General features: G+C 38.7%; 2 protein-coding genes across 2 annotated transcripts; one reads left to right on the forward strand and one right to left on the reverse strand.

The window, feature by feature from the left end:
• Nucleotides 1-1,037: 1,037 nt before the first annotated feature.
• Nucleotides 1,038-4,388, forward strand: LOC111446055 (probable E3 ubiquitin-protein ligase RHC1A). The gene is made up of 2 exons (XM_023084701.1): nt 1,038-1,167; nt 3,240-4,388. Exon 2 carries the CDS (start codon nt 3,254-3,256, stop codon nt 4,169-4,171), a length of 918 nt encoding a protein of 305 aa, XP_022940469.1. The 5' UTR covers nt 1,038-1,167; nt 3,240-3,253; the 3' UTR covers nt 4,172-4,388.
• Nucleotides 4,389-4,768: 380 nt separating this feature from the next.
• LOC111445267 (5-methyltetrahydropteroyltriglutamate--homocysteine methyltransferase 1-like) lies at nt 4,769-9,699 on the reverse strand. Its single transcript, XM_023083549.1, has 12 exons — nt 9,595-9,699; nt 8,939-9,292; nt 8,750-8,837; nt 8,524-8,651; nt 8,038-8,429; nt 7,746-7,909; nt 6,692-6,772; nt 6,424-6,590; nt 6,227-6,332; nt 5,867-6,117; nt 5,546-5,747; nt 4,769-5,461 (listed from the first exon to the last, which is right to left on the reverse strand). The coding sequence occupies exons 2-12, from the start codon at nt 9,286-9,288 to the stop codon at nt 5,093-5,095; spliced, it is 2,298 nt and encodes a 765-aa protein (XP_022939317.1). The 5' UTR covers nt 9,289-9,292; nt 9,595-9,699; the 3' UTR covers nt 4,769-5,092.
• Between the last annotated feature and the right edge of the window lie 1,615 nt (nt 9,700-11,314).

The raw sequence follows: 11,314 nt of genomic DNA on the forward strand, positions 1-11,314 counted from the left end.
ACAATGGTATGATATTGTCCACTTTGAGCATAAGCTCTCATCCCACGTGGAGAAATCAACAAAGCCCACAATGGTATGATAACAAGTTAGACGAACACGACTCTCCACAATGGTATGATATTCCCCAAAAGGCCTCATACCAATGTGGAGAGTCGTGTTCGTCTAACAAATCCCACGTTGAATCGTTACTTTGATACCACTTGATGTTCTTCTACCTGAGTAGCTCATCGTCAGCGAGAACAAGAGGAAAATAATTGACAGCACAAAAGAACAGGAAAAAATAATTGACAGTGCAAAAGAACGGTAAACAATGGATTTTGTTTATGCTAAACACCTGTGCTCATTTAAACAAACCTAGGCTCTAAAAATGGCCACGCTCCCATGTTCAAATCAATTCATTGGAGTTAAATTTTCTAAAAAAAAGGTGAAAATTATGATTAAACAAAATAAAGAAATGGTTTATCTAATATTCACTACCAGCCGATATTATCCATGTTAGGCAAATGGTACTACGGTCAACCTCACGATTTTAATACATATTTAAAATTAACAATATTGTATTGGTAATTTTAATCTTTCAAAATTCAAAATAATAATAGTAATAATAACAAATATTTTAACAACTTAATTTGATAAAATTGTGATGAATAATCTTACATAATTTTATATTGTTTACCAAGTTTTATCAAATTGGACAAATTTCTAACTTAGGAACTAAATTTAAATTAGAAATAATTTTCTTATTAACTAATGAGATCTTATTATCATTCTAGTTCCTGACCGAATGAACAAAATTTTTCGTAAACAATTAATAAATCTTTAATATAATCAAAACTAAAAATAATGAAAATCATAAATGTAGGATATTTAAAAAAAAAAAAAAAAAAAAAGAATTGAATAAGGTGGGTCCCATCGCGTGAATATTCCTATTTACAATTTAACCTAAAAAAAATATAAGAAATTAAAAACAGTAATGAAAAATAATAGTCTTAATTTATTGAAAGTATGGGAACTCCAGCTTCCGCTTCCTGTACATAGAAAAAAGTGGGAATAAATTCCATTTTTCACTCTCACCCATTCACTTCCTCCATCTTTAGGGTTCACTCCCATCTTCTCTCCTCTCTACTTCACTACATTCCTTCTTTTTCTTTCCCTTCGCTTCACCAGGTGCGTTCTGATGTTCATTTTCCAACAATTTCGTTTCTCTCATTTCTCGCATCCTGTATTTCTGTAATCCTGTTTTCTGGATTCTTCACTGTGCTTCATTTGCTTTTTTTCGACTTTTGTGCTGATGGGGATCATTTTGTTGTGCATTTTTCATTTCACTGTTCTCGAACTGTCCATAATTGTTCGGAATTGTAGTTTTTTGCTGCCTAAACTTGTTTTTGTATCTGATTTTCTTAGAATTTTCGTGAGTTTATCCTTACACTATTGACTTGATGATATGTTAACCAAGTTCATTACCTCGAAGGATCGAATTCCTTGTCTGGTTCAAGTGGGAAATCTGATTCCCGAAGTTCCTTTTACTTTTATGGTTTTATAGTGCTGTTTCAATTCTTGATGAATGTAACTGGATCTAGGATAGATCTGTATCTTTCCAAGTTTCTAGCGTATGATACAACCCCAATTCATTTTTAAGATCCAAACTGGTAATGCGCGATATTGTCTCAGCACCTACTTAGGTGATTTTATTAGATGAGTAGGCATTCTTGATCTGAGTTCTTGCATTGTTGCTTCTGAACAAAACGGAATTGCCGAAAGGCAAATTAGACTTACGCTAGAGGTGGGTTCAAGTTTGATTATTACTCCAATGTTTAAAATATTTTTTTGGGGGGTAAAGTAGTTCTTGATCTAGCTTACCCAATTAATGGGATGCTCTCACACACATTAAACTTCCAAACATCTCTTCGATCTCTTCTTAAATTTACCCCAACAATATACTTGTTTTTAATTTACCACCTGAGATATGTGGTTGCACATCATTCTGTTCAAACTAGAAGCAATTTGGATTCTTAAATCTTTAAAATGCAAAGAGCTACAAGTGCAATAATGAGGAAATGTTATATAGTCATGGATGTGACGTTCTCTGGAGACAAATCTTTGTCAAGGACACTGATGCTCGAGGGGAGAATAACAATGACCAGTTTTGGAATCTTAAATTATTGATCAATAGATCGTTCATAAGTAGATGAAGAAATCTCTTGATTTTATCATCAACAGTACCCAACCTCAACACGGCCATTTCAACCGAAGAGCAACACTATAAAAAGAAATGAAGGTGTATATGGTAGCATACTTATACCCAGAGGAAAATAGAATCTCAATCCAATAGTGGACCTCTAAATTCTCTTAGCTTTGTTTCTACCTCAAATGATGACAATGAAGCTACCAGGCTTGATAACATTTGAATTCTGAAAATATTCATGAAGCTCTTCTTGACCTAACCCTGATTGGAAAGCAGTAGTTAAAGAAGAAAACAACTACAAAAAATAAATGGACTTGGTAATATATGCGTCTTCCCACCAGAAAGGTTGTAGGATGTAAATAGATTTTCAATATTCCATATAGACTAAATGGAAGCACTGGTAGATTTAAAGTAGGACCTGTTGCGAAGTGATTTTTTTTAATTATTTTCTTATTTTAAGTTCGTCAATTGTGAGAGGGAGAACCGAACTATTGACTTTTGGGATTGTAATGGATGGGTATGGGATAAGGAATTTACTTAATCTAATTATATGGGATAGATTGCCAAGGATATATGCCCTAAGTTAATTGAACTACCATTTATGTATTCCTATCTATTCATATGAACCAAGAGTTGAATCTACATCAACTTGATGCAAAAAGGGGGCAACCTCAAAGTGAAAATTTACATGGAAATACTAATAGTTCTTGAGATAGAGGAAAGCAAACCTAAAGTCTGTGAACTTGGGAAGATCATATTCTACATTGATTTAATTTGGAAATTGTTATTAGAAACTAGATTTCTCAATCTTCTTGCATCTTTCTATGAATGAAACACGCATGTGATGTGAATTACCTATTTTGTGCTTTCATTAATTAAATCAAGAAATAAAAGGATAAAAGTCAGCCAAGATTATTGCGTTTTCTTAGTCAGCTAAGCACATAAGACTCAATCCCGAGAAGTTATTAAACATAAAATGCCGAGATATCTATATGTAGCAAACTAACAGTCTCATTACTTAAATAATGAGGAGTTTCATGGTTGAGACTTGCAGAGAAGAGAGGAAGGATGTCGAGTAGGAACACCCATTGGTGTTACAGATGTGAGCAGCCAGTTCAACTCCGTGGGCGGGACATGGTTTGCGCTAGCTGTAATGGAGGATTTGTTCAAGAACTCGATGAAATGATGGAAAGAGATCCCCTTGATTTCTTTGGAGCCAATGGTCATGAATACCACAATCGGAGGCTTGGACTCCTGGAGCTTTTCTCAAACTTTATGAGGCAACGGTTGATAGACAGAAATGATATGAGGGGAAGGTTGGAATCTATTCCAGATCATGGTTCAGGATTTGGTCCTTGGTTGATCTTTGGTGGCCAAATTCCTGTTAGGTTGTCTGGACATGGTGGGTTTGAAGCCTTTTTTAATGGGGTTCCTGGAATTGGTGTGAGTAGGAGCAATGGTGGTGATTATTTTATTGGTCCTGGACTTGAAGAATTGTTTGAACAGCTTTCAGCAAACGACCGACGCGGACCACCCCCAGCATCTAGATCTTCAATCGATGCAATGCCTGTTGTTAAAATTACGCAAAGACACATCCGTTCGAATTCACACTGCCCTGTTTGCCAAGATAAATTTGAATTAGGGACTGAAGCTAGGAAAATGCCATGTGACCATATGTATCATTCAGATTGTATAGTTCCCTGGCTTGTCCAGCACAACTCCTGCCCTGTTTGCCGCCAAGAGCTGCCTGCACAAGGGTCAGGTGGTATCCACAGCTCGTCTGGAAGCAACAATCTTAGTCGAAACAGCCGAGAGAGGGAGAATAGTAGGACAAATCAAGGAAGGAGGAACCCATTTTCAAGTTTATGGCCATTCCGAGCGTCAAGTTCTGACTCAAACCATAGTGCGACCACTGGAAGCAGCTCACCAGCCCTACATGAGAGCACCCAACACCAAACAGGGTATTCTGGATGGCCTTTCGACTAGCGTGAACGGTGGTGTTTTCATGAACTTGTTTGCACCAGTTTGTGATCTTGTTGTTTAAAATGAAGAAAGATAGTTCAACCCCCTGTTGTCCACTCCTTTGTATAATGATTAATAATGGACTTTGTGTGTGATGTAGATGACATTTTTCTCTGCCTTATCGATGCTGCTGCAGTTTGTATATGGTTGTCATATGTATTAGCCATGCTGTTTCGGTTTAGAGTTGCAGTCAATCTGGAATCTGTCTGAGCACTGCCGCATCTTCTTGAAATGGAAATTGAAACCTGCAAAACTGTGCATGTTTTCCGTTGTACTGTTCTTTGCCAAAGCTGTCCATGGTCTGCATTTTCTGAACATGTTTTTTGTAGGAAAACATGCAAAACTTCGTTTTGGAGAAGTTAATGCTATCTTGATAGAGAGCGAGAGAAAAAAGGTAACGGATTGAATTTGTTATATTACAAGAGACCTGAACTTATTATAAAAGCAGAATTAAATTTGGTTTTTGTAATCTAAAAGCTTCTAACTATTAAAATTTAAATCAACAATTTGATTACAATGCAGAGGGACTACAGATTTTAACTAAACATTAAGAATTCTATATTGCGATAGAAACACAGACCATTGTGTAGTATTAAATCCATATGATTTTAGAAAACAAAATCCGAGAACAATTACACAAACTGGCAAATGCTGCCTTTTAATTTCGCTCCATACAAATTGCAGTTTGTATGAACAGAGCTACAGACTCAAATCAAAAAAACAATACCGAAAGGAGATTTCCGTTAAAAAAAAAAATGACGATAGAACTACAGCTACTAAATATGTCGCCACTCAATTTCTGGGGAACAGACATATCTTTCAGGATATCTGGATTGGGGGAAAGATAAAAATGTGCACCAATGTTCATAAAACTCAGCAACAGACTCACTTGGCACCGGCAAGCTGAGTTCGGAGGAGCTTTGCGGCAGCAACCATGTTCTTGAGGGCAGGATTCACCTCGGCGTACTTGCGAGTTTTGAGGCCGCAGTCAGGATTGACCCATAAGATATTGGTCTCGAGCACTGCAAGCATCTTGTTGATCCTGTCAGCAATCTCTTCGGTTGATGGTATTCTGGGGGAGTGAATGTCGTATACACCGGGGCCAATTCCAGCACCATACTTCACTCCCTCACGGAAGACTGACAAAAGCTTCTCGTCGGAACGGGAGTTCTCAATTGTGATCACGTCGGCATCCATATCAATGATGGATAGGATGATGTCATTGAAGTTGGAGTAGCACATGTGAGTGTGAATCTGTCGAGATAATGAAATATTAGCAAATCGAAGATATTATGAACTGTTGAAGGTAATGAAAATCTCAGTGGTTAATGTAGTAACCTGAGTCGTGTCTTTGACACCACAGTTTGTGATACGGAAAGAATGAACGGCCCAATCCAAGTAGAAAGCTTCCTCAGACTTCCTAAGAGGCAATCCTTCTCTTAAAGCAGCTTCATCGATTTGGATGACATTAATGCCAGCCTTCTCGAGATCCTCAACCTCGTCCTTGATGGCCAGGGCAATTTGATAGCATGTTTCAAACCTAGGAGATGATAATATACACAAGAAGCATTAGGCAAAATGTACGGTATAAAGGGGGGAGGGGGAACTACAGTAGCTTCTTTCAGTTTAAGCATGTGGGGAAACATTATCTTCCATTACCTTGGCTGGTCAACTCTAACGAAGGACCAATTGAGAATTGTGACAGGGCCCGTGAGCATTCCCTTCATTGGGCGGGCTGTCATGCTCTGAGCTGCGGTAGACCAGAAGACAGTCATGGCTTTCGGGCGGCTCACATCACCGTAGATGATTGGAGGTTTCACGCAACGGGATCCATATGATTGCACCCAACCATTGACGGTGAATGCAAAACCTGACAACTGCTCCCCAAAGTATTCAACCATATCGTTCCTCTACAGTGAGGACGAAGAAATAAACGTTAGAAGGGGGAAAATGAGAAAAGAGTACTGCATCCTCACACTGCTCTTGATTTCCTCCTCAACAAGGCTCTAAATAACTCACCTCGGGCTCTCCATGAACTAGAACATCAATGTCAAGCTCTTCTTGGAGTTTGACAACCTTACTAATTTCCTCCTTAATAGCCTTCACATATTCCTCCTCGGAAATCCTAAAGGAAAGCCAAAAATTGCAAACATTAGAAATAGGATTAAGATATTTTTTTTCACTTCAAAGAAAGCTGACATTAATTTTCTGCTCACTTGTTAGCTTTGTATTCACGACGAACCCTCCTGAGTTCAATGGTTTGGGGGAAGGAACCGATGGTGGTGGTTGGAAGGATTGGAAGATTAAGCTTCTTCTGTTGAGCATCAAGTCTTGCACTAACATTTGTAGCACGGCGGTGATCAGAGCCCTTCAAAGCAGCAGCCTGCACAATAAAAAAAGCAATTCATCCGTTAACCTAATCCATGCAAACAGACAGTAAAACACCGTATAGATTAGACAAGAAATGGATGCAGATGTACATACCGCTTTCTGAACAGCCTCATTGGTCACCCTTGGGGACGACTTCCTTGAAGCATGAGCTGCAGCGTTAGCGCCAAAGAATGCCTGGAAAAATAAAGCATAAGCTCATGAGTTCGTTAATGGCCAAAACACTGTGCATCTGCTAAGATACAAGACAAGTCAAGTAGCCTTGAAATCACTTTACTGGGAAATAGTGTTTTCCTCATAACATGGCATTGAACAATTCCCAATTATCAGCCGAGAAAGGTAATAGGATTTTAAGCACATTAGTTTAGTTATTAATGTGAAATTTTGGCCAATTTGTTGCAAACAGATTAAGTAAAGTTCTACCAAGACAAACCATCTTTCAGGTTCTTATAGCCAATAAGGTTATTGAAGATTATAGGAATTGCAAGCGAGGAGGTTATTTTCAAGATCAATTTTGAAAAAGTGTGATCATCACGTGGATTAGGATTTTCAGGATGAAGTCTTCGGTTTTGGTAACAAGTAGAGGTTAAGGATTTAGAGATACATTAGAACTGTCAGGTATGCTATCCTTCGGTCTTGTTAGTATGCTAGAGTGGCTTCTTCTTTATGTTTACATCAACTTAGCCTGGCTGAGGAGTTGAAGATCCATGCTGGAGGAGTTTCGTTCTCACACCCCCTGTCGCGAAAAGGGTCGGTCACTGTAGTGTGCTTTTCTTTGTGCTATTGTGTGGGGTTTCAAGGGAAAAGAAACAATAGGATTTTTAAAAGGGTTGAATGAACTACAGGGGAGGTACGGTTCCTTGTTAGATCATGCCTCGCTTTCAGTCTTCGTAAGTAAATATTTTTGTAATTAACTATTAGGCCTACTTTTGCACGATTGTTGTCCCTTTTTAGATAAGTTGGGCTCTCCTTGGGGTGTTTTTGTATTCTTTCATTTAATCTCATTGACAGCCAGCTTTTTTACCAAAGAAAAAAACCCGTTTTCGGCTGACTATAATTGACAAACCCCAACCCAAAAGGTTAGATATCAAGGCCTAAAAACCTAGCTTACACCTTGAAGAGATAAATTTCATCAGAATCAAGAACATACCTCGTCCTTTGCACCAGCCAAAGCCTTTGCCAATGCATTGACTTCAACAATCTTTTGAGCAGCGAAAGCTAGCCATGATTTGATTTCATTGTCCAACTTGGTTTCATTGACAAGGTCCACAGCAGTGTGAAGAAGTGAGCAGGAGGTGGAGACGACAAGCTTATCTGCATTTTTTTTTTTTTTTTTTTTGGAGGGAAAAGAAATCAGTGAAAAACCACACAAGAATAATAACACCATATGAAGCACCATGTACCAACATCGTAATACAAACATAAGCAGAAGACTAGCGCACCTTTACCCACAAGGGTAGCCAGTTCCTCCAATGTACTAACTGAGGCAGCAAGATCATTAGCCCAAATGTTCCTTCCATCAACTACTCCAGCAAAAAGGAACTTCCCCTTGGGGAAATCACCCTTAATCAATCCAAGTGTCTTATCACCACGAACCAAATCAAACCCATAGGCAGTGACACCCTTCAAAGAAGTAAGGGTCTTGTATGCCTCAGCAGGGACATCAGCAAAATATGTCTCAACAAGAACATTCAAGCCAGAGAGAGTTGATTCTAGTCCAGCATATGCATTTGAGAAGGCTTGCAATTGGTGTGAGGCAAGATCCCGCACCAGAGTAGGCTCATCAAACTGAATCCAAGTAGCGCCTGCCGCTTTGAGGTCAGAAATAACCTCCCTGAAAAGTTACCCACCATTAATATTTGAAAAGAGAACCATTATGTTATGGGAACACTCTGGTATGATGTCTAGATAGAGAGATAGTTCTTTACTTGTAGACGGGAAGGATCTTGTCAAGAAGGGAGAGAAGGGAGAAGGTCTTGTCGACACCCTTTGCAGGTTTAGAGAGCAACAAGTATGACACAGGGCCAACAAGAACTGGAACAGTGTCTACTCCAAGCTGCATAAGTAAAATATATTTCCAATGTCTTATACACCTTATTTTTTGTGAACTTTTAGCAGAATCAACGTACATATCTAAAACAACACAACACTTACAGCCTTGGCTTCTTTGTATTCATCGACAGCCTTGTGGGAAGCATAAGAGAAGGTCACCTCTGGGCCCAACTCGGGGACAATGAAGTGGCTGCATCATTGCAATGAGAGGGTTAATCATGCATAGTAGAGGCATAATGTTGTAATTGATGTTCCTTCCGAAAGTAGAAGGGGCGGGCGGTGGTTACTTACTAATTTGTGTCAAACCACTTGGTCATTTCCATAGCCGGAACAGACGCATTTCCTCTAGCCATGGAGAAGTAGGTATCGAAACCAATCTCACCGCCAGTCCAACCATATCTAGGAGGAACGGCCCCAAGCAATGCAGTGGTGTCGAGCACCTGATCGTAGTATGAAAAGGTGTTGCTGGGGATGTACTTGATCCCAGCACCAGACATCTGTTTCCAGATGGAGGACCTCAGATCTGCAGCCACCTTGTTCAAGTCTTCAGCGGTGGTCTTCCCATCCCAGAATGATTCAAGGGCAAACTTGAGCTCCCTCTTGGGGCCCATACGCGGATATCCAACAATGTGAGAGGCCATTGTTCTGGTGGAGAGAGGGAAAAGGCGGTTAGATGTAAGTAAAATTGAGTTAGGTTGTCAGCAAGATTAGAATTGAAAAGGGTAAATCCGAGAAGCAATGAGGGTGGTGAGCGGGAGAAGGAAGCAAACATGGAAGATGGTGTTTGAAAAGGCAAATAGGCAGTAAAGTAGAGCAGATCTAAAAACAGAAGCGTTGAAGGAAACAAAAATGGGCAGCAGATCCAGAGGAGAAGAGCATAGCAATAGAGGCATGCAGAGAGAGATTGAGCGTAAGAAAAACAGAGAGAAGGAGAAGAGAGAACGAACCTTGAGAAGTGGATCACCGACAGAGGCTCCCCGTGGAGAAGTGAGAAATAGCAAGAGATAGAGAGAAAGGGGAATTGGGGGAATTGGGGGAAGGCGCGAGTTGGAAGAAGTGGAATGGAGCCTTATTTATAATACAAATCCATGATGACGTGATGTGGCAGATCTGGGAAATCGGAATAGAGAGAGAGAGCTGGTGGGTGAGTGAATCCTACGTGTATTTTGTCTTTTCTTTTTTCTTTTTATTTATTTATTTATTTATAATGTTCTTTTTAGTGGTAGTGGTAGGGCGAGAAAACCTGACATGGTTAACTTATTTTACGGTAAAGAGGGATGGAGGGATTGTTGGGGTTGGGGTTGGTGTTGGTGTTGTGTTGTGTTGTGAATCAATTTTGGGGAAAGGTGTGACGTGGAGATCAAGAGTAGGTGGCATAGTCAAGATGAAAACAGGCTAATATCAAACTCGAGATGAAAACAGTGGATCATATGGAAAATATTGTTTCCGCACACCTTCACATATGGTAGAGGTTGCTTGTATATCATTTAACCATGCACAAGAACTCACGCTTGGACAGACAGGCAGCGCGCAGGTAGTGCTTGTCTTCGACTTCAACAAGTGCTCCATTTACCTTTGATTTTTTGTTTTTCAATCAAGACATGTCCATATTGGGTCGAAGTAGAGGCGAGTAGTTGGGGTCGAAGGTGGGTGGTAGGGGTTAGGTCGGAGTTGCAATGCATCATGCACCTATCAACCTAGCATGTGTCCTCACCAACAACCAATCTATCAACCTAGCATGTGTCCTCACCAACAACCAATATATGTTCCTCTCTTCAACAGACACATGTATGCTACAAATTCCTTTGTTTCTCTCGTATGCAATTACGTAGATTTTGCATAATTTCTTCAATTTCAAAAAGCTATAAGATGGATCGCAACAAGAAACTGGATAAGTTACCATAGTGACTTCAAACAAACAAAAAAAAAAAAAAAAAGTTATGACTTTTACTGAGTTAAAGGCATCTTTACAACAAGGTTACCTAAAGAGGGTTGTAGAACAAATAAGGAAAGGGAGTATAGGGATAATTAATTGTGTTTGTTAATAAAAGAAATCGGTGATAATTTGAATTTGGCAAGTTTTATGATAATTGCAATCTGGTACAAGGAATCGCTTGATGCGTAGATGCAGCTGTTTTGCACCCGCGCGTGGCATAAGGGAGCTGTGTAACGTGCAAGGCATGCGGAATATATTTCTAATATATAGAAAGAAAAAAAAACATATATATTAGAAATGAAAGCAAAGGAATTTAGTGGTTGAAAATGATCGGGAGATTGGTGGTCGATGTAACCCGAACACTAGATTTACGGATTACATTAGTTTGTCTTTCAACTTTCAAATCTAATATTTAATAAATCTTTAACTATTAACCGATTCGTTTTATGTTTATCAATTTTTTTAATATATTTTATTTTTAAAAAGTTAGATATCCATTACATATAAAAATTTAATTTTATGTTTGAACTTTTAATTTTTAACTTATATAAAAAAAAAAACTAAATAAACATAAATCTAAAATATGAATACATTTAGATTTGTTTATTAGTAAAGCTTATATATTATACACAAGGACAGTCATTCCGATGAACAATTGGATCTTATATACAAAAATGGGCACCCTTTCTATTAAATCTATAACGAATTGGAAAATTGAGAAGGAAAAAAAA

This window comes from Cucurbita moschata, unplaced genomic scaffold (assembly GCF_002738365.1).
Source record: "Cucurbita moschata cultivar Rifu unplaced genomic scaffold, Cmos_1.0 Cmo_Scf00001, whole genome shotgun sequence".
NCBI classification, from domain to species: Eukaryota; Viridiplantae; Streptophyta; class Magnoliopsida; order Cucurbitales; family Cucurbitaceae; genus Cucurbita; species Cucurbita moschata.